Source organism: Doryrhamphus excisus, chromosome 3 (assembly GCF_030265055.1).
Source record: "Doryrhamphus excisus isolate RoL2022-K1 chromosome 3, RoL_Dexc_1.0, whole genome shotgun sequence".
In the NCBI taxonomy this organism is placed as follows: Eukaryota; Metazoa; Chordata; class Actinopteri; order Syngnathiformes; family Syngnathidae; genus Doryrhamphus; species Doryrhamphus excisus.
In genome coordinates this window covers 5,043,159-5,066,642 of record NC_080468.1, presented here as the reverse complement: position 1 = coordinate 5,066,642, position 23,484 = coordinate 5,043,159, and the positions used below count along the sequence as shown (strand labels likewise).

The window sequence follows — 23,484 nt, the reverse complement described above, 5'->3', positions numbered from 1 at the left end:
ACACAGTCACTTCCTCTTGAGTTGTTCCGTCAGTTTTGATGAAACACTCATCAGTTAAAAAAATCACCTGATGGTGGACCCTAAAACATTTTAATGACCTCAATGTTGCTCCTCATGATATTATGAGAAAACTCCTAAATATAGGAAAATAATGCTTCTGTTTCTATGAAAATATTACTCAAATAACACCACCTTTACTTTTTAAAGGGAATGCATCATCAGAGAAGAATTTACCAAATGTTTTTAAACAACAAGTCAAATTAGTGACTTTTGTACACACACTTCAATTAGAGATCCAAATAACTTCAACACACTTTTTTTTTGTTCGCACACAATCGCATTCATCCTTGAAATTGATTAAATGACTCGACTAACCACACAAAACAGTTCCTTTATGAAGGCTTTAGTAGGAAACAGTACAAAGAGCAAGGGACTATGTGCACTGCTTTCCAGTACGCACAGCCCCATCATCAACACTGCGTTATGCTAAGAAATGGTAATGATTGAACTCTTTTTCAAGTAAACAAAGACTCTCCCAATAGTTTGGACGTGTCATATTGAATGTTGTCTTTCTTTAGACTATTCTCTCTGGTCATCATCAACGACCGCCTCTTCCTGCTGGAGAACTTTCCTACAGGCCGGATCTTCATTTCGGTGAAGTCCAGGGATGCCAGGTGGCCCGTCCACGGTTCCCAGTTGATCCCCTGAGAGCAAGGAAGGAAAAGTAATGACAGAATACAGTGAACCAGACAGGAATATGACAAGTGAATTTCCGCCAAGTAGGATTCAATGTTATATAGAATATATTATCAATATTATGTTTTTTGTAGTTGGAGCATCGAAAACCTGTTTACTTTGTAATAAATATGTTTTTAACATTTTGAGAGGCCCGTAGACATGAAATAACAGCCCTATTGCCCCCCATGCAGTGCAAAGGTAATCTAATGGCATGTCATCAATGTAACATTACTGACACCTAGTGGCCAGAATACTATATGCTACTTGCCTTGCCTTTCAATATTTTTTGACAAATAATAGACCATAGTCAACCATGAAACCGCAATCATTTATGTAGTTTTCATTTATTTACTGCATGGAAAAAACGCAACAGGTAGAAGGCAACATTTGAACCGTGAAAATGCACTCAAATGCTTAATTTTGGCAAAACATTGTTCGTTCAACATTCGAACAACGTTCTTATTTCTTAGGTACAATGCATATTGATGAACATCTGCAAACAATACAGATGTAAATATGCCATATTATAGCACAACTGCAAGTGCCTGCATTCAACCACAAAACAGCACAATTTATGTATTGTGAAAAACCGTGATAAGAGTGAAGTCGCAAGACGACTGTATATTCATTTCATGAAAATGATTGCTATGAAATATGAACTATTTGGAGTTTGATTAAAATTTGCCCCAAAATATTGCAATGCTATTAGTTGACGTACAACTTCTTTGAGATTCAAAGAAAATGTTAAGCCAGTGACTTTAGCCTGAAATTATTGCCAGGATAAATGCTTTCTTAGCCATGTTTCATTCTTCTTATTCTGTAACAAAAACTAAAATAAAGTAAAAGTACTCAGCCATTGACAGATACAGTATGTAATGGAGAAGGAACAGGAAGATGTCACCTTGTGGCCTTTAAAAGGTACTGCATGTGTTCTGCTGCGCCGTGCACATAGCACTGCAGTATAGATATTCATGTGGATTTCACCTGTCTATGCCGCTATCAAACTAATGTGTAAGTAGATAACACAAGTTAATTTTCAACATATTTACATGAATGTCATAACCAAATTAATTGTAAATGCCAAGAGGTTGTAGTATAAAACAAGTACAGTATAAAACATTCACTGTCTATTATGTAAAGAAATAATACAGCTGTACCATGCCTCTCACCCACAGTTAGCTGGGATAGGCTCTAGCACCCCACAACCCTAGTAAGGATAGTTGGCAAAGAAAATTGATAGATTGATTGATAGATACAAGCTGGAGAGGACACCAGGATTAATTGTCAGTTTTTTCCCATGTCACAGTACCTAGAAATATTGGTTCTTTGGTTATCATCACATTTTCACCAAAACAAAGTTTGAACTCCGAGTTCTGTTTGACTTTTGAGGTATATTTTGTTGACATGCATGTAGTGAAGTGCACTCACCAAACTGTGCCTAGTGTCGCCCCATTTGCCGTTGAGGTTGGCCAGGTGACAGTTTTTGTACCACCAGGCTCCACGGTGCGTGAGGGCACAGTTCCCCAGGGCGATGTCATTATCTGAGTCGACAGTGGTCCAGGCACAGCCCTGGTGGTAGGTCATGGCATCACCTGGACAACAGGGCAAAAGAAGCATATTAAGGCCTCAACTCAAGCTATCTTTTAAAATAAATTAAAGGATTTTTTTTATATGTGCATGTGAAGTTCACCTGCTGTGCCTCTATAGTTGCCAATGGTGAGTTTGAACTTCTGCCTGGCAGGGGCGACCTTGAAGCTGTCATAGACTGCGTAGGCCCTCTCGGAGCCTTGGCCCAAGTCGAACCTCAGCTCGTACTGGGTGGGAGTGTTGGTCAGCTCGTAGATCTTATCCAGTCCTGAGGTAATAAAGGATCAAATCTGTCTTCTCAAAGGCCAATGCATTGATATACTTTACGGTAGTCAGTTTACAGCTTGCATAGCAATACAGTCATCTGTAATGTGTTGATGGGTCTAAGCAGCAAACTGGATTTCCACAAAGTAAACTTCCTTCTGTGTATGTAATATTTTTGTAGTTATGGCATAGAAAAGTTAAGTTAAGTTTTAAAATTTTTACAGCCATCTAGACAGGAAATAAAACCCATGTTGGCACATTTACATTCGTATTAGCCAATATAGTAGATATAGATCAGAGAAAATAAGACAGTTTACCTTATAAGGGAGCGGACAGGAAGTGACGTTCCGGGTTCAGAGTTGAGTTTTAGCTTGTTGTGGGCTATGTCTTTAATGTATTATTAATTATTATTATTAATGTATTATTTTAGTTCATTTTGCCATTTTTATGCTTGAAAATGCTAAATTTGCTTAAATATGCATATTGTTGTTTTTTTTTACTAATAGGCCACAGTGAACAGGGCCGCCCCAAGCCTCCTTGGGGCCCTAAGCAAAATTTGATTATGAGGCCCTCACATATGGAAAAAATAACTTTTTTTAAAAAAATTAAGTTAATTGCTCTTTGGGGTGGCGGCACGGCGGGCTAGTGGTTAGCGCGCAGACCTCACAGCTAGGAGACCAGGGTTGAATTCCACCCTCAGCCATCTCTGTGTGGGCAACCAGTCCAGGGTGAAGCCTCTTGCCCAAAGACAGCTGGGATAGGCTCCAGCACCCCCTGTGACCCTCGTGAGGAAAAGCGGTAGAAAATGAATGAATGAATGAATGAATGCTCTTTGGGGTGTCTGCACAGTGAGGACTGGTTAGTGTGCAGGCCACACAGCTAGGATACCGGAGTTCCATTCCACCCTCTGCATCTGTGTGTGGAGTTTTCATGTTCTCCCCGTGGGTTTTCCCCAGGTACTCCGGGTACTCCATGCAGGTTAATCGGCGACTCCAAATTGTCCATAGGTATGAATGTGAGTGTGAATGGTTGAAATGGTAGAAAATGAATGAATGCTCTTCAGGGCCCCCTACTGGTCACTGGCTCCTAAGCAGGTGCTTAGTTTGCTTATGCCTTGGCAGTGAACGATGACAGTATAATTTATAAATGAATTAATGTTTGAAAAACTACAATAGAGTAATGCATGCGTTCTGCAGACGCTGTGCTTGTTAAACTGACTTGGCATGCCAGCTATTTAAACAATAATGCCCGTATGTTGAGTCATTTTCAGACACTGCTACACAAGCTGTACACTGACTATTCTTAAGTTTCATTTTGACAACACTACACCTTACCAATCCAAAACTCATCCGTCATGTTGCCAAAACCAGCCGTGTAATGTCTCCAACGTTTCATAAAATCCAGTTGTCCGCTGTTACGACGCTGCAGCACCTGGAAGACCACCATTTATTCAAATTAGCATTTTTGATACAGGTACACCTAATGTTATGGCCTAAAAAAGGGGACAGTATACCAGCCATCCGCCTCCATCAGCATCCATGTCGCAATAGGCTTCCACTGGTTTGAAGCGCTCATTGTTGATATACACTGTGTAGATGCCACTTTTCTTGTTGCCATTCTTCATAATCTGAAGGCAGTCCATAGGGAAGGGATACAGGATGCCAACTACAGTGTATAATATATTGATGAAGATAGGTCCAAAACGTTAGAATGTACAAAATCATCTTGTCTGATGTTTACAAACACACAGACCTGTTTTGAAGATGCTTTCAGCCACTTTGCTCCTCTTGTTGCCTCTGTAGGCGATGATGCTGACAATGTACCTCTTGCCCACCTGGAGACTAGACAAGGCAAAGGTGCTGTCTCTGGAGCCGAGCTGCTTCTCAACAGCCTGAGCACAAAATAAAAACAACAGTGATGAAGATAAAAGCAACTGTTTCACCAAAGAATCCAAAGAGTCATGCAGGATGAATTGGAGATAATGCAAACTCCACACAGAAGAACACTGGAACAGAACAGGTGCAGTGAGGCTGCAGTGCTAACCACTCTACCACTATGTCAATGTCATGACAGTTCTAGTTGTACACTCAAAATTACAACAAATAGGTAGAATCGCTAACGACAACTGTAATATGTTTGTGCACTTAATGGCCACCAGAGGTCAGCCTTGCACAGAATGGCAGCCCTTCTTCAAGATGGTATTTTTTTTAGCTGGTGCATATTGAAAAGATTGAAGATACTAATTCCGCTGAAAGATTTATTATTTATATAAAAAAATAGAGTCTACAGAAAATACATTTAAGGTTTGTGCATTGGAGACCCAATGTTGTTTCATTGTTTCAACACACCTCCATATTGCCCTCCTCATCCCTATAGGTGAGGATGTAGCCTTCAATGTCAGCTAGAGGAGGAATCCAGGTCAACGTGGCTGAATCCATGGTCACATCCAAAGCCTGCAAGTCCCTGGGAGCATCGATATCTGTCAGATAAATCACAGCAGGTGTCACATCAATAATTCATGCAAGTAAGGAATATTGCACTTCATTATAGTTTGGATTTTGGGACTGCAAAGCTTGAAATTGCTATCATGCCTATACTTTGCATGGTTTTCTATTTCAATTAGAGTTAAAAATGTACCTATACATCATTCCGTTTGAATGGGTTGAACTTGAGCTTCATTTTTGTCTACTTGCAGTCGCTATGATTTCAGTCTGCAAATTAATTTCATTTCAAATTGAAAGAGAAAGTTAAACATGATAAAACAGTATCCAAAGTACCAAAATACATATAACCAGGAATAAATTCCCGCTTTCTCATTCTGACACGCACAGATATTCACAGGTTTTCACACAGCTGGAACAGGAACAGCAATATAAAAATTGAGATCTTCAAGATTAAACACTCTTAATGCGCAACATAATCATGAAAACTTACTTAATTAAACATAAAATAAATAAAATATGAACTTTGCCAATACAAACAGAATGGTCCACTACTACAAAGTCCAATGTCTACACCTCATAAATCAATAAAGTCAAATTAAAGATGTGACCACTGATGGATAAAACGAGACATTTTTATGGTCCAAAACTGTCAGTTTACGAGCGAATCAAAAAAAGGCCCAGTTGTGACTTTTCACCTGACACGTTTGCATGCCACAAAGCAACATTTGTTCTACAGTAAGTCCTCCAGCATGTGGCTGCTGCTATTGACCCACACTCAGCTACACAACATACTGTAGCCGACCTCTGAGAAGGCTTCCTTGCCAAAATAAAGGATTCTGCTACTTCCTGCTCGATGTGCTGTGACTTTAAAATGAATGAATGATATGTGCAGTGCGATAAATCCGAGAAATTTGGAATGCTTGGCGTGTATGCCTCCAAGTGGTACACCTACAAAATCTAATTCAATTCAATAGAAAAGCTGTACTGTATTATTAATGGTGCCTTTACAACGGTTGATATTAATTTGATATGTTTTGCGTATGTACACAAAAGGACTATAAATCACACAAATCGCACAAATCTGTCTAAATCTGTGGTAGTGAGCATTGATCATTCATGATTCATATCAAAGTTGAGTTTTAGCTTGTTGTGGGCTATGTCTTTAATGTATTATTAATTATTATTATTAATGTATTATTTTAGTTCATTTTGCCATTTTTATGCTTGAAAATGCTGTTGTGTGGAACCTGTTCTGTTCCACACTTCATGTGTCTATCCACCTCACAGGTGTGGCATATCAAGATGCTGATGAGACAGCTTGGTTATTGCACAGTTGTGCCTTAGATTGGCCACAATAAAAGGTCACTCCAAAATGTCCTGTTTAACTGGATTGGGGGTGGTCTTGTTGCTCTTGTTTTGGATGTTTTAAAATGAAATTTATCAAAACATTTTAAAAAATTACATTGAAAATACTGTAACAAAACAAAATAAAAAGCAAAAATACATATATATACATATAATACTTATATGTATATATATACAATGCTGGATTATATATACACTGAAGCTCTAGAAGTACTGAAGTTGACAGCAATCAGTGAAATAAATTTATAGCTGCAAAGCTATAAGAGTTTTATGGAGGTAGATTTGGCTTTTACATGTAAAAGCAAGTCATTTAGCATGGAAAATCTCCAAGGAACAGATATAAATTCATCTACTGTACCCAGGGCCGTTGACAGGGGGGCAGAACTGGTCCCACATGAAAGTGTGATTAATCATTCTGTTTCATTTCAAAATGATTTGGGGGAGAAAATGTGCAATATTTACATGCAAGGTTCTTTTGCCTTTATTGTCTTTGAAAATAGTCAAGAATCCCCCTACCACTCCTCATGCACAAATAGTTTGGTCTGATTAAGGCTTACACCCCCCCCAAAAAAAAACAAAAAACATGATACGATTCGATGATAACGCTGCGACAATAAGCGTGCGAGACCGTTTGCCAACATGTACAAGTCAGGAGCAAAAAAATGAAAAGAAAAGAAAAGAGAAAAACAGACGAAAAAGCAAAGTCGCTGGAAATCTGCTATTTCGGCGGCGCGCACCATGCTGTGAGTGAGACAGGGCTTACTAGGTGGGTGGATACAGAGAGCGCTCAGGCCGACACAGAGGGATGATGATATGTGAGAGAGACATGTTGAGACCATTAAATGCAGTGCGGGGAGGTAAATCTACTAAAGTAATCTAAAGTGAGTACGGAAAGGACATTTACGAAAGGACAAATAAAACACACCGAAAAACACACTGTACACATCACTGTTGGTGGTGATCAGATTGTTCAGATTTTGAAAGACATCGCTCATAATAATAACACCATATAATAATAATAATAATAATGATGGTGTGGGGGGGGGGGCAGCTGTCAACGGCCCTGACTGTACTGTTATTCAAATTCTATAGTGCCCAAGATTTAAAATGTTTTCAACCTGTCTCCGCTTGTCCTATGATCTTCCTGCTTCTTCTGTCCCCTTTGACGGCCCACACATAGACCATGTAGATGACACCGGGCCTCAAACCAGTCAGACTGTGAGAATCAACCTCAGGCCCGACACGTATCTCCCCACTAGCACCCTCAGAGGAGCTGTATGTGAGCACATAGCTGTCGATATCTGCCAGGACCTGCTCCCAGGACACCTTGAAGCTGGTCTCGGTTTGGTCTCGGGTTAAGAGGTTAGCGGGAGCGTCCAGTTCTATGGGAATACGTATGTTAGTTGTAGAGGCAGTTAATGCTACAAACAGTTGTTTGTATTGTTTAAACAAGCATGAGGATTAGTAAGAAGCAGACTCTTTATACCTATGATGCAAGGTGGCGGTTGTCATTATTATTATCATTAAAACAGGATTTTTGTTCTTAAACAAATTGTCTCATGTCTTAATAGGCCTGGGATGATAATCAATTAATTAATGAGGTTGTGGAAGCCACTTATAGAAGTTGCTAAAGAGTTGAGTGGAGCATAAACTGATTGGTTCCACCTACTCTCAACTCGTTGTGAATCACATCTCCACATGACACTTTTTATTCAAGAGAAGACTGAGGGGACTGCTGCAGCAAAGCAGACACTATGGAGTGCAGTACTCACTGAGCTAACTTCCGCGTATGCCATTATTTTTGCTATTTAAAACCTCATAGTACTTTTGTCAGTGGAAATGTGTCAATAGCACCTACAGCTAGGCCAAGAAAATACATAAAAAATGATAGGGAACCTGTCTCTGCTTGTGTGAAAGTCTTCTTGCTGGCTTTGCTTCCCCTCACAGCCAAGATGGAGACATTGTGCACCACACCGGGCTTTAAACCACTCAGACTGTAAGAAGCAGCATCCGGTTCCAAAGAGATTTCCCCACTGGAGCCATCCAAAGAAGTGTAGGTGAGGATGTAGCCATCGATTTCTGCCTGGACCTGATCCCAGGACAGTTTGAAGCTGGTTTCTGTCTCCTCCCGGACTAAGAGGTTAGTGGGTGCATCCAGCTCTACATGAGGAGGAGGGGTATAGGAAATGGATGGATGGATTATTTTTTTGCATTGTTGGAATTATTATATTTTCATTAAATAATAATAAATATAGCCTGCACGGCAGTCGAGTGGTTAGCACGCAGGCCTCACAGCTAGGAGACTGTTTCCACTCTCGGCCATCTCTGTGTGGAGTTTGCATGTTCTCCCCATGCATGCATGGGTTTTCTCCTCGTAATCTGGTCCTTTCCTCCCACATTCCAAAAACATGCTAGGTTAATTGATGACCCCAAGTTGTCCATAGGTATGAATGTGAGTGTGAATGGTTGTTTGTCTATATGTGCCCTGTGATTGGCTGGCGACCAGTCCAGGGTGTACCCCGCCTCTCGCCCAAAGATAGCTGGGATAAGCTTCAGCACCCCCGTGACCCTTGCGAAGATAAGTGGTAGAAAATTAATTAATTAATTAATTTGTAGATTTATTGATGTGTCACAAATATAACATTGTAGCAATAGAGAGTATGTATAAATTTCAGGCATTTTTATCAATGTGCACTCTCAGTATGTGTGAGTTCATACACAGAGTTGTTGTATTGTATTAGTATGACTGTACTGTGGCAATAATGTTTTAATACTGTATGTGCCTGCTCGTTGTGTCAAACAAACAAACCTGACCATGCTGTCCATTCCTCACAAATCAGCTTCTTGCAAAGGCAAGGAGACAGAAACAGCTGCAGAACTTCTCTAACATAAGTATACAAGTCGGCAGAACATAAATACACATGCAAGGCAACATTTTGAGGGAAATTCAGCACCCTCTCAGGAAGATGTCCAGTTCAATTATGGTGAGTTGCCTTTTTGTTTCAAGTGCCCCCCCTGGTACTATATAAAATACACAACTAGTTCATGTAATGGTTATCATACTGTAAATCTTGCATTTAGTTTTTATAGCACAAAGTTTGTGTCAAACTTTACTCTATATTATGTATTCATGATATGGTGTGGTTTATTTGTATTATCAATCCATTCTATAAGTGGTGCACCTGCATCCATCTTGCCTGTACAGTGTTTGTTTACAGTAATAAAACAGGACAAAAATAATTAAAAAGAAAAATATTTTGTTTTTACGTTCAAATAAATACTGGAGTACTGGAGCAAAAATTTGGACGGAATTATGTGGTTCATGAGCAATTTGCGAACATTGATTCAGTAATAAGTTATTGGCCACGTTCAATGTATTTCTGTCACTTAATAAGCTATCTACAAACCAACTTTAATATTACACATTTTATCCTTTTACCCCTATTAGAAAATCACCTGATACATGGGAAGTGAACAAAAAATTAGTAATTGTAGCAATTAATAAACAAGGAGAAGAGGTAGGATTAAATAAGCTCCGCTTCTTCCTACTCCTTTTCAAACATGTTGAACTGTGTAAACATACAGTATGGTGTACTTGAATGTAACAAAACAGAGAGCAGCGAAGCATGCAAGCATATTCATGAGTGACATTGCATGCTGAGTATGACAAATTCATACATGCTGGCACTTCTGAACTAATATTGAAAGTCCCCCCTACCTTTCATGCCCCCACACACTATATGCCATATTTGTGAAGCAAAAATCAAATAAACAGGACAGTATTTAAACTTACCTGTCTCAGCTTCTGTGGAACTCTTCCTGCTGACCTTGTCTCTCCTGAAAGCCCAGATGTAGACGGTGTAGGCCACACCAGGCTTCAAGCCAACTAGCCTGTATGAGGTCATGTCACGACCAACTGGGATTTCGACACTGGAGCCCGCATCTGATGTGTAGCTCAACATGTATCCATCTATTTGGGCCTGGACCCTGTCCCAGGAAACTGTAGCTGTGTCTTCTGTTACCTGAGTGGCGATCAGGTTTTTTGGAACGTCGATATCTGAGAAGGTAAGAAGAAGGTAAGATGGCTTTTTATTGTTACTGTTGATTCGCAAACTTTGAGCAGTACTGAGAGGGTCTTGTCTGTGGTTATGTGACACCACATGGAATTGTGTGGGCCTTCCATGATGATGATGCAGGGTGTCACTTTGTATTGAGAGAAGATTGATGATGGCGAGGAAGTATACAAGCACCCCGCAGAGACTGGGAAAGTGGAGGGAAATGTAAAAACAATCATCATTAGGGTTTATTCCTTGGTGCACCTCAAGGTTCGTCTTGTGTCAAAGTGATGAAGATTGATTGATGATATCCATGTGTTAAAACTCCACTCCATCCTCTTCTTTTTCTCTCTCTTGCGGTATCACTGCTTGATGGTCCAAAGCATATTTCACGGCCTTAAGCTATTTGTCAGCTAACCGTTGCAGTGAGTAAAATGTTTATGTCGCTCTTGGGATCCCCATCAAGTCGACAGGTGTAATGTACTTTCAAGTCACGGTGGTAAACACCAATCATCAGCTGTAATGCTATGTTCAGTGATAAACACATGCTCATGAGCTAAAGCTGAAATAGTCACAAAAAGGATGGATGTTCACCATGAACATTAATGATAATCTGTAGCAGAGATAGTTAACCAGAACATAAAATTAATTAATTAAGAGTAATCTGCACTTTTATGCTTGTGGTTTCCTCGCAGTGAAACACTAACTCTAACCACTGACAGATTTGATGGTTTGACAGATCCCATTGGACCACGTAAGGTGTCCCCCAACATTTGCTTCTGCCATCCATTCATCCATGTGCTATTGCTTACACGGGCCTAGCTACTGAATTGGGTCTAAATAAGGAGCAGCTGCAGGAGTAAGCCTTTTTCCCCCCTTTACTTTACCTTTTCTCTGCTACAGTAAGCTGTTTTATATCTTCTAGCACGTTAGCAGCTTGGATAGGTCCACTCCATGTGTCTTTGATTAGCCTGTTTTTTTCCCCAAAGTTGGCCATTTGAGATGCTTGCCTAAAATGACAAATGTGGGAGGAAACTTAAGCAGCCTCACCTTATTTATTAATTGGTCATTCCAAAAATATTCATGCTAAGCTCTAAATTGTCCAAAAGTGTGAATGTGAGTACAGATGGTTGTGGTCTATATGTTCTCTGTGATTGGTTGGCGACCAGTCCAGGGTCTACTCCGCTTATCACCCAAAGACACCTGGGATAGGCTCCAGCATACCCTAGTGAGAACAAGCGATATTGAAAATGGATGGCTGGATGGTGCCAATAGATAAAAGATTCCAAGTCGATAATGATCCACTTCAGTTATCTTTGGAAAGCCTAAAACGAAGGATGGTCACCTCTTGCATGGGCAGAGTCTGTTCATTAGGATATTTGACATACATTCATAATCACATGTAATCACCAAATGAGCAGGTGAATGATGTTTTGACATGATACAACTGAAAACCATGAAATTAGCTATGAGTTCATGAGCAGCAACAATTTGAAATACAAAATGATAAATATTTATACTCGTGTTCTAAAAACCAGTCGAAACAAATGTCCCTCAAAGTCCAACATTACCATATGGATCCAGTACATCACCTCAACCATTGGCTAGCATCTTGTAGTCGTTACACCAAATCATATCACGTTTCCCCTCACTGTGAGCACGCACCATTCGAAATAGCCCATGTTATGAGCTTGTAAATTCCAGCCCTTTACGTCATTAACCCATAATTACAGCTCATGGTGGTGGTACTGTACTCTTTAATTGTCCTGTTATCTTTGGCCGTGTGTGTAAAAGTTATATTGTATGTTGTCAAATACAACAGGATTCTGATTTTCCTGTTAATTTCTGGGGCTGTTTTACAAGGGCAAAAAGGCGAGGTCTATAGTAGACCAATTAAAAGCACATACTGTATCCTTGTTGCTTCAGTTCCATGAACTGTTTATCTGGTTTGTCCCATTCACAAATGGCCGTAAGTAACATAAACAGATACCATCTGCATTTAATCAGGTCGGCAACAAAAAATTATATTATGGTGCTGCCAGGTCTCAAGGGGGTTATGATATAATCTAACAACTATCTACAGCAAAAGCTAAGGTATTATAAATGTAAAAACACCAATATATTGATGTATACTGCCCTTTATGCGGCTTCTTTCCAAAATGTAACAGTAATCAAAGTTACATAAAGTTGTGATAAAAATGAACAACTCTATCCAAATTTTTCATCCAGTCTGCATCAAAATTAAATGTGCTCTTGCTATGCACATATTTCAGTTATCCAAAAAATGTTTCATAGTAATCAGTGGTACAGTTTTGTGTAATCTTGCTCATCAACAAAGCAGCCAACTAACATGCGTGTGCTTGGAGGAGGTAATAATGAATGTTCTGACACCAACCTGTAGAACCTGTGACCGATGAAGGGTTGCCCTCAGAGGTTCCTTTAACGGCCTGCACTGTAATCAGGTATTCTGTTCCTGGATACAGACCTGCAGAAAAGAATGCAGTCAGCATACTGCCATCTCAAATTTGCTTCTTATAAATGTCAGCATCATTGTCCCCTTACCCGTAATGGTGTGTTTTGTTCGTGCCTCTTGGCTCCTCGGTACGCTCATCTCCTTCTCCTGTCCTGATGGGTCGGTGTGTGTCAGCCGGAAGTAATCTACCTTGGATCGTGGGTTGCTCCAGTCCACCTGGATGGAGACTTCTGTCTGGTCAAGAACTCGGATGTCATTGACTGTTGAGACCCCTAGAAAGGATACACATGGACTTTAAGGTGCATGCTACATATTAATAACATATTAATGTTATTAAACAGGACTAATCAGTGGGCACCACAGTTTGTACCTTTTCCAAGGCCAAAAACAGTTAAATCCCCATAATGCATCATGTTAAGAGCATGTTTCTGTATGATGTGTGTAGTGTAGTTCTACTCATTAAAAATCCTTCCTTGGCGATGTGGCAAATTGACCTCAAAATATAATTTTGCAATACTTAAAAGAGGTGGAAGGATTTCTAAATGTTCTATTGGAAGTTCATTTGAACATAGCTCAATTTCCCATCGCCGACATCATGTTGTTGTTGAGATAGTAAACTAGCCAACACTAGTGCCTCTGCTGGTTGAAGCTGAAGTGCACCCCATTTTTCCTCATCTGATTCTAGACACTACTTATCAACCAGCAGTTCCTCAGAGTCGATGGATTAATTGACTAATCAGGGTAGCCATTCTTCTAATACACAAAAATAGTTCTTATGTTAAACACAAGAATACAACATTTTAATGTCTGCCTCTGCTGAGCCTTCTTCTTTGCAGACTCACAATCCAGACCAAGTGTATAAGTGTTGGTTTTCCATGGCAACTGTAATCACGTTTAAGAATCCGCCTCAATCTGTCCGGTCTGTGTGTCTCTCTGCTCACATCTGTCTCCCTTCACATCAGTGAGGAAGTCCGATTCACATTAAACACATCCGTGCAGTCATTTCCTCATAATGAGCCTTCAACTCTGAGCATTAACAAACCAGATCTTAATGAAACACTTTCTGGTGGTTGTTTTTGACAGACTTTCCATACACTACTTAATTGTAAGTATTGTAGGAAGCCATCCAACCACGTCTAATAACAGGACTGGAGGCCATCTTCCATAACTGTTGTACGTTACAGTTTGAACACTGCTCATTTTACCAGCACCAAATACATAAAAGTCAGTCTACGTGAACCACTACACAACCTGCAGGCTCACCTGTGGTAGCTTCAATGTCATCTGATTCACTTTGGATGCCTCTGATGACAGCATGGACTTGGACAATGTAAGTAAGCCCAGATGTCAGGCCTCTGATGAGGTAGGAGCTTTCTGTGTTCCGAACTTGAACCTAAAATGAGAATAAATATGGGTCATTATAAACATACTTGTTTGTATAATAGAGAAAACATACCTTCTTCAAGGCAGTCCCTTGACCTTTAGGATGATAGGTTAAAACGTAATACTCGGCCCCAGAAACGGGGCCCCAGTTCACAAGGAGGGAGGCGTCGGTTACCTGGACCAACCTTAGACCTTGAGGACTGATGACTGTAGAAAAGAACAGAAAGAAACCATCAGATTTTTAAGATTGAATGATTTTACGTTTTGCCAGTAGGTGTCTGGTTTTGCTCAGAATTGAAATACAAATAATAGAATGGTCGGTTACAATTGTAATAAATCCTACTGAAGCTTTGTTTTTAGGTAAGTTTGAATTTTATCAGGCAATTTTGTGGGCAGCCATGAGATCCTCATTGAGTCCATTGAGAGGAAGTAAGTGTGGAAGTTATGTTTTATGAATGAAAGTATATACTGTAACAGAAATGTCCTTATTTAAATTAGCGGAGAAACTAACAAGATCAGTGGTAGTTCTTGCTACAGGCCACATGGGCAATACTCAGCGCTCATATCCTCATCAAGTCACTGCATATGTGTGGCAGATGGGCGCCCTCTACAGGCGGGATACGAGCGCCCTCATGCTGCTCAAACGTCATCTGGATCAAACCAAACTGAGGAGTGAGGGGGCAGTACCTTTTTACAAGGTAAAAGGCAAATTACAACAGTAGTTGCTCAAAAATAAAATATATTTGATTGTTAATATTATATTTGATCAATTACATCCAAGAACATGTTATTTCATTAGCAGGGAGTGGGGGTGTCACAGCTTCAGTCTGTCCCGGGCATCATTCAAGCTAGGACTAATTTGAGATTTGAGAAACTTTAGCAGTGACTGTGCTTAATGATGGTTGTGATGCAAACTGCTAATGCTATAGCTCATTAACTTGAATGTAAGTGAAGTTAATTCATTATTTTTTAAAAATTCTATTGATATTCAAATAAAATACTTAAGTCCAATATTGTCTAACTCTCAATTTTCAATACCGATATCGATATGGGTAACATAATAATAATAATAATTGATCATTTCTTATAGCCAGCATATCTAGAAAATTGATGTATGGAAGGAGTAAGCCAACTTCTAGCAAACCTCATTCGTTTACATGCTTGAGAGGCGGTTTGATGAGGTCATCTTTTACACGTCGCATCGGTGTGATTCCCAGTCTGCCCACTGATATGAAGTTGGCAGCTCCTCGTCTAAGTTGAATGTCAAGCAAAGAAGTGGAGATGCCGTACCTTATATTATCATGGGGGAACTTGAATTCACTACCAAAAAAGATCGACGAGTTGGCAAGAACGTCAAGACCTTCAAATTTGTGCTTCACTGAATGGCTATAAACGAGCATCCCAGAGGCTAACGTGAGAAGCTAGCTAGCTGTCTTCAGTACAGTCAGAATGGCCAGGACCACAAGAGCTTGTGGAAAGCACAAAGTAGGTGGGCTTGCAATGTAGGTGAACACACTGTGATGTCATCTTGGCCATGCCATCATTAAAATGTTCATTTATATAGCGTTTTTATAATATGGGATTTCATTTTGGGGGCAAAAAATCTGACACCAATGTCTCCCAATATCATATTTTTATGCTGATAACTGGTCAATATTATCAGTGGCCTGATTTCATCGGCCATCCCTAATTTTAACACATTTTTCTCTCCTCTTTTGTCATGTTCTTCATGGAACCGAGTTACAAATGGTGCAGATCCATCTGTCCTCAGTGGCTAATCAGCATGCAAAACTCTTCATTGGAGGTGATGGAACAACTAACGTCAGAGATGAGGATGAGGAAGAAGAAGGTATGTAACTATGGTGGTGTACTGTAACATAACAGCAGCCAAGACACAGCAGCCAGCCAGCCAGCAGCGCTCCAGAGTAAGGCTTTCCATGAATGAGGCAACCTCTGTGGTGGATTAATAGTAGATGAATAGATACATTTAAATAAATAAAGCTTTGTGGAGCAGAAATGTGAGAATTTTGCTCAAGGAAAATATCTGTACATTTTTCAATTTATTTAAAATGAGTGCTTATTGGCCAGGGTCACCATTAGACCTGGTTTAGAGTTAGAGTTAATTCATGTGATCGATCTCGCTGATCTCACTCATGGATATTTGGTATCAGAAATGGCAGCATTATTAAATAATTTCAGTATAGTGCCTTAATACACACGTCTACCTTCTTTTCACTAAATATGCAACTGGAGGGGGTACACAGCTAAAATATTTAATGGAGAATCAGACATTATATTACGACATTTTTGTGGGTAAAAATAGAGAATAACATAGAGCAGAATTGAGTGTCAGAGAATTCACACAACTTGCTATTTAAATCTGTTTTGTTTTGGGGGGTTTTCAGTACTGAGCACTTTGATAAACTGAAATTGCCTGTCACAAACCGGAATCTTCAACCTCAATGTGTGTATTAGACTTTTCGTTACCGTTGACAGCTAGCCTTTCTGCTTGTCTGGACATAAATTGCCACATGTAGTTATGCTCTCCACTCCTGAGGCCGTAGGAACAGCTACAGTATGTAAGGTAATGCTTGATGGAAACCCATAAGACAGACAGACTGTGGTATTATGCAATATTTGAAGGCCAAATGAAGGAAGTAATTGTCAGGGGTCAGACCACTCAAAGGACCCCCTACCAGTCATAAACTTGGATTGTTTGCATACCAAATATGTAGGTATTTAACAATGAGTAAAGATGTGATGACATCATGTTTGAACTTGCTTTTTTTGTGACCATTTTAGCACGTTGGCAGATATTTAGAGTCAACCATGACTGTATACGTAGGCCACTCTGGTGCATGGTGGGTGGTAAAACTACACAGTGACATAAAACATATACCTAAAATATCATGACACCTAAACATAACGATGTCATTGTTTCTCAACGTAAGGAACATGACTATTTTAGTTATATCCGCGGGAAGATTTCCTACTTTTTAGGGTTAGGGTGTGGTTGTCGAGCATAATTGAAAACTGAAGGTGGTCTCCTTTGCGGTAGGATCAGCACGGAAAAGCATGGAAATCAAAATTTAGGATACTGTACTTCTGTTCCAAGCATAACCTGAAAAAGGAAAGGAATGATTTAGAACTGCAGGTTTTTTCCACTAGCATGAGGGACACCTAAATGATGAAAAAACTAGAATATATTTTCCAGGATATTAAAAGTTTAGGATATTGGTCACGACCCTGGCACCCATGCTGTTGGTTGCACTGAGAGATTATGCAGAATTCAAGACAGTTGGGAATTCAGAGCTTCTTTGGTCCAGTTTGAAAGCATTCTAGCTCAAAGTAAACCAAAAACAATGTGGTTTGTTGAGGATTACAGGTGCTTTTTTTTTACCTGCACTTTTCATCCGAATAATAACCAATTAGTCATTTAAGTAATTGTTCATTTCTGACAAATGAGTGGAATTGAATGCACTACTTGGCTGCAGCCATCAGAGGCGCTTGAGCCAGTCTCAATAGTTTGCTGTCTAAAGAGTACAAAATAAGACCATCCATGGGAGGTTGAGCTGCACCAAGTACCCCATTATTATTGCACAAACAAAAAAAAACAACAAAATACAGTAGCTTACCCAACGAGCAGTCCTCTCCGTAAAAGCCCTCATCACACACACACTGGCCGTCTATACAGCGGCCATTAGTGTTGCAGTCATTTGGACACTTCTGGATACTGCAGTCGTTGCCGGTGAAGTGCGGAAAGCACACACATTTTCCGTCAACACAGCGGCCCTTGTCATTGCAGTTGTCAGGGCACATCAGCTCGCCGCAGTAGTCGCCTGTGTAGCCCTGATGGCAGACACACTTGCCATCCACGCAGCGGCCATTGTCGTTGCATTCATCCGGACAGGACGATACTGAGCAGTCTGGTGCTTCCCATCCTGGATAGCAGAGGCAGCTGCATGTGTCATGTTGGTATGCCCCATGACCACTGCAGCTTGTGTCCACACCTAAAGATGTCATGATTAAGCAGTTTCATCGTCAAGCAAGTTCAGGTATTATTTTTTTGTTTCTACCTGCAGTGCCACAGCATCCCTGAGAACATTGGGTTTTCAGGTAGTTGACTTCCTCCTCCAAGCCGTTCACTCTGTACAAGAGAGACTTGAAAGTCTCAGATTCCTCGCAGTCACATTTGGGTGACTGCAGCCTAATGTTGTGTCTGAAGATGATGTCGTTCTCGCCACTCTTGGTGCTCTCCATCTGTAGACCTATAACATATCACCAAATGTAACCCTTAATACAATGAAGTGAAGTTCAGAGGCAGTCGTTTTTGTGTTTAAAGGTTTTTACACCTGTTTCATCTTGGTTTGGCAGTTTGCAACTGGATCCCCCTGGAATGTCGATGTTATAGACATGGCTGAAGGTAAGGTCTTGTTCAGGGCCAAGAGAGTCCACATTGCTGCCAAAACTGAAGTATAACGTGGTGCAGATGAGGGCCAGCAGGGCCCTCCAAAAAAATCCAACGGCCATGGCTAAATGATAAAATGAAAGCAAATTCATTTTTCATAGTCATACGTAGTTTGGAGGCAGTCACTAATGAAGCTTTTTCAGTGCCACTCAGCTATATAATTAGTTCAGTAATTTGCCATCAAATCCTAATCATGCACCCTTTCTTTGCTAAATTAAAACTGGCATCAGACAAGAGTGCAGATAGAAAAAAATATTAAAGAATCTATTTGTTGTTTTTCACAGTGATTACATCTGTAGTATGGACAGCAGATCTCTTAGCCGACTGGACTGGCACAGACACCTCCAGTCAACCAATGATGCCAATAAAACAAGGGCCACAAATGGCCCTGCGTCTGTAGTTTGGACACCACTATGATGGAGTCATGCAGTTTCTGTCAGATGTCCTACTGGCAGGAAAGGAAAAGGAAGCATTGTCACCAAATAAGTGACACTTTTTTGCCTAAATTATGCTCAGTCATACATTGTAGGTCTTCACTTCTGCAGTGCTCCACAATAACGTCACTGTGTTTAGCCCAACTGAAGTCATTTGAACCCAAATCCCTACTGCGGCTTCCACTAGGAGGATAATTACAGACTCTCAAAAAAGCAGTGTCACTTCATCATTCAAAAACGCTTTAGTAGCTCTAAAAATGAGGGAATATTCTGGGTTTGTGTGGTCCAATGATATACACATATTTTTAATATGATGATGGTTAGCTATATCGGGCCTCGCTGTGACGCTTCATCATGAGATCCAATACAAGAGCTTTATCAAAAATTCTGCCCTGATATGTTTATTATTGTTGATTGTAATTTGCAGTGCTGTGCAACTGCACTGTGTAGGCACTGCAAGTAACAAAACAAAAGACATTTGATGAGCATTGCATGACATTCAAAAATCCCAACTTCCTTCTCTTTCTTTTAGCTAAACCTTTAAACAAAGGATATTTGCTAATGATTCCCCTGCAAGAAATCCCACAAGCTTTGGTAAATGTGCTGCAATAACCTTGCTGATTTTCCCCTGCCACAATAATTAGACTATTATCAGATTGATAGCGATTCTCAGTAGGGATCTATGATCCCAATTGGTTGGGAGTGTCTTACAACTTGCAGTATATCAAGAGCTGAAGTGGAAAATGTATACCTCATTAAATGCAAAATTTTCCACCAAATTTGAGGGTCCAACAATTTGGAAATCAACCAAAAAAATTAGACAAAACATGCCTTAGAAGTTTTCTTTGGCTTTTTTGTTGTTTTTGTGATGCCACCACCAAAGGGTACCAGTGATGGTAAAGAGAACAGATGTAATAATAATATTATATGTCAACTATAAATGATGATTTACAGATGTATCTAGACGTAGATAAAAGGTGGTAGCCATTCCAAACTTTGGACATGTTCAAGATTTCAGATTTGCCAGCTTTGAATAGCGATTGGCAGTTGTCATATGTCGTTGGTTTTTGTCGTGTTCACCGTTATATAAGCAGCTTCTTGCCATTTTAGACTAGTATGGCTGTTAGGCAAACAGCTCATCCTCTTGTAGCTGCAGAACTCACCATATGCAGGATGACATCATAAATATTTAAACGGAGGCAGAGGGAATATTTAAATGGCAGTACTGGACTGAGCAAATGTTACTTACAAGCATCTATTGTTGTCCTTTTGTTTACTATTCTGCGTCCTTCTTTGTATTCATTGGTGTGTTACACTGTTGCCTTGCTACGATGTCCCGTTATTTTCATTGCTGGCCCCAACTCTATGGCCATCTGCCTGCGGTGGAAACACAAGCCCGAGGCAGTTCACCATTCCAAACCATACTGTGGTGAACTGAACTGCTGCTTGGTGGAAACATATCTGAATCAGTTCAAACAACAGTACGTTGTCGCCACCAGTGTAATTGCTATTGGTGAAAAGTTTTGCCGGCTCTTTGAGCGATCCAAACCATGACATCAGTCTTTCGTGACGTGTGTGGCAGTCGTCACATTGACTTTTGTGTTTTGTGTTTCATGGGAATATGTGAAGGTTGAGAAGAGATGCTAAAGAATTTAAGGCATTTGAATAATTGAATAATATGGAAGATAGTCAGATGCTCTATCGTGTCCATATGTGTGGAAGGAAGAGATGCTTTTGCAAGCGCTATTATAGTTCCTATATAGTTAGTTTTATTTGATGTTTGCTGCCTTTCAGGCATTTTTCTTTGTTCCTTTTAGCCACTAGGACTTTTTGAGCAGAAGAAAGGACTCCAGAGAGGGGAGGTACATAGGAATGCACTGTACAATCATGAGAAAAAATTGCCTCAAAAAGCATATCATATATAATAGGTAGGGATGTTCAATAATTATCAGTACTGATAATTATCGGCCTGATATCTGCATAAAAATGCGATATTGGTTGATATCGGTATTTGATTTTTTTCCCTGATTATGAAAACCGATATTTAAAAAAATGCTGTATTTAAAAAATGTACCAAATTTAGTGGTGATTCAGATAACGACTGTTTTGTACAACCCATCGAGCTGTGTGAGATATTTCAAGTCAATCTGATTTATGAGGTTTAATACCAGAGCCACCATATGGTGTATTTGTCAGAAAAATTATAGTACAGTAGGGGTGCATGTTTTGCCAAATTCACATCCTTTTGTGTGCAGCGGTTCAGAAGTACAAGAGTAAAACCATTGACAAAGAAACTTTGGTATTACATTGGCCAATGGGATTTTTCTGGATTTTTTTTGTAGCTAATCCATCTCGTATCTAAAGTTATTAAAAGTTGATGCGGCAAAAGGCATGGACTGAAGAGTGATGGTACATTAGCTTTTCAACCTGGCTCCAGTGTCCCTATTCACGGTAACACATTCCTCTCCTGACAATAACTCCTTCTCCGTGTCAAAAAGGAACTATTTCAGCAGGCCTGTGAAATGCATGTTGTCTGCGTGTGATGTGTGTGTTGATCCGAAAAAGATAATGTTTACTGCATTGTGTGTGGCCACCATGCCTGGATCCACAGGCTTGACAAGCGGTGACAGATGTCAGTGTGTTTGTTTGTGTATGCTCTCACAACTTTGGAACGCTTCAAGTGTGAACGCACACACTGTAAAACGGAAAGGGGCCGCCGGTGAAGCAGACAACACGTTTTACAAATAAAAACATCAGATCCATCAGATGCTGAAACTGTTTTGCCGGCTTTTTCAAACCTTGATGAGAGTGCGTTTACAAAGGTGAGCTGTACGGTCATCACTTATGTGCATCGTTAAACATTCAAATGGCTGTGGTTACCTTTCCTTCCTCTTTCGCTGTATACTGGAAACCCAACCAGGAGGCCTAAAATCGTAAGCCTCAAGCCCGGCAGACAGAGCAGGCAACCTGAAAGCGTTTATCGTCTAAGGGCATCAGGTTCTGCCAGGTGAAAACCTCAGCGCTGGGAGAAAAAGCTCCTGAGCTGTGGCTGAGAGGCTTCCTTGAAAGCCACCGCAGTAAGCAACCTGAAGGTGTTTTTTATAAGCCGCCCACTCTGGGATGTGGGTCTCTCTGTCTCCCCTCTCTCCCGTGCTGAGCATGGCAGAGGGCCCACATCTGGAAGTCATTTCCAGGGCTTCTGTAGGTCCCCTGAGCCATGCACAGTAGCATTAAATGTAAATCTGCTGGCTCTGCAGTCCCGAGCGAATCAAACCTGCTCTTTGTTACTTTTGTTAGAAATATCTATACTTTCATGTGTTAGCACCTTAAGGGAAATGAGCCTTGACAGGTAAAAAATATTTTTTTCTCGCGCAATGAGGCGATTAACAGGATATTCATATCATTATACCATAAATAAAAGCCTAATTTCTCTTTAAATTAATGTCCATCACAGCTGCATCATAAAACCTTTATTAACTGGATTAATTTATAAGGAACATTTTAACATAAACTTTGAGCTATATTCATTTTACATCAGCATCCATTTTCATAATTGATATTGATTGTGTTTGCACAGCCAGACCGCAATAAGTTACATTTGTACTTCTATGGTTTCCACTACACTTTTCCTTTGGTCATCACTCGTTCCCTTCTGCAGTGGCATCACAAAAAGGGAAAAAAGCCAAGGAAAAAGCAAAACAAACTACATCTTTTAGATGAAGTTTTGACGATGAATTTGAGGCATATTTTTCTCCCGCAAAATTATCTTGAATTAAAAATTTGTAAGATTTATACTGTTTAACGCTACAGTTTTCACTTTACTGACATTAAAGTGAACTCTGCAATTATCAGAATAATCAGAATTTCATGATATGGTGTAGATAAAAGTGGAGTTGATTGCCTTTTAGCTTCATAAGAGGAGAAAGATATTGGAAACACCTGTCAGTAGGATTCAAGGACAAATTGCAAGCACAGAAATATACAAATACATAAACCAATACATTGAATAACTCTCTGAGGGTTTTAACCACAACTGAGCATTGTGTAAGATTGTAAGGGATGTTAATGCAGCTCTTGTATTGGATCATATTATGTTTAAAAAAAAAATCACTTTTTTATTCATTTATAATGTATATGAATTAGAAAAAAAACTAAAATATAGAAAAGTCATGAAAAAAAACCCATTACATTAAATCATCCAAAACAACTGGATAACTGAATGAAATTCTAATAACTACTGTCTTACCCTTGATGATAGAAATCCTTCTTGTGA

At 39.9% G+C, this 23,484-nt stretch overlaps 2 protein-coding genes and 1 long non-coding RNA gene across 11 annotated transcripts in view; 2 read left to right on the top strand and 1 right to left on the bottom strand.

The window, feature by feature from the left end:
* The window catches only part of LOC131126072 (uncharacterized protein KIAA0040), a 20,002-nt gene extending 6,052 nt beyond the window's left edge, over positions 1-13,950 (top strand). For 2 of the 7 annotated variants that reach the window (XM_058068243.1, XM_058068239.1), the window contains 4 exons: positions 579-724; positions 2,480-2,598; positions 4,392-4,608; positions 4,966-7,122. The gene's annotated coding sequence lies outside the window, so the exon portion shown is untranslated. Of the gene's footprint in view, positions 1-578; positions 725-2,479; positions 2,599-4,391; positions 4,609-4,965; positions 7,123-7,578 lie in introns of those variants that run through there. The other 5 variants (XM_058068241.1, XM_058068242.1, XM_058068240.1 and 2 more) reach the window with 5 other exon arrangements.
* On the bottom strand, positions 384-23,484 carry tnn (tenascin N). Its single transcript, XM_058068223.1, is given in 16 exon segments — positions 384-704; positions 2,167-2,330; positions 2,429-2,593; positions 3,924-4,020; positions 4,103-4,254; positions 4,342-4,480; positions 4,938-5,068; positions 7,517-7,780; positions 10,192-10,455; positions 12,849-12,938; positions 13,016-13,198; positions 14,190-14,319; positions 14,383-14,516; positions 17,945-18,577; positions 18,662-18,841; positions 23,458-23,484. Coding segments are annotated over 15 exon segments (2,913 nt in total). The 5' UTR covers positions 18,840-18,841; positions 23,458-23,484; the 3' UTR covers positions 384-515.
* The window catches only part of LOC131126073 (uncharacterized), a 31,632-nt gene continuing 22,981 nt past the window's right edge, over positions 14,834-23,484 (top strand). For 2 of the 3 annotated variants that reach the window (XR_009129110.1, XR_009129109.1), the window contains exons 1-3: positions 14,834-16,158; positions 18,392-18,505; positions 18,684-18,732. This is a non-coding gene — a long non-coding RNA (uncharacterized LOC131126073). The remainder of the gene's footprint in view (positions 16,159-18,391; positions 18,506-18,683; positions 18,733-23,484) is intronic. The other variant, XR_009129111.1, reaches the window with a different exon arrangement.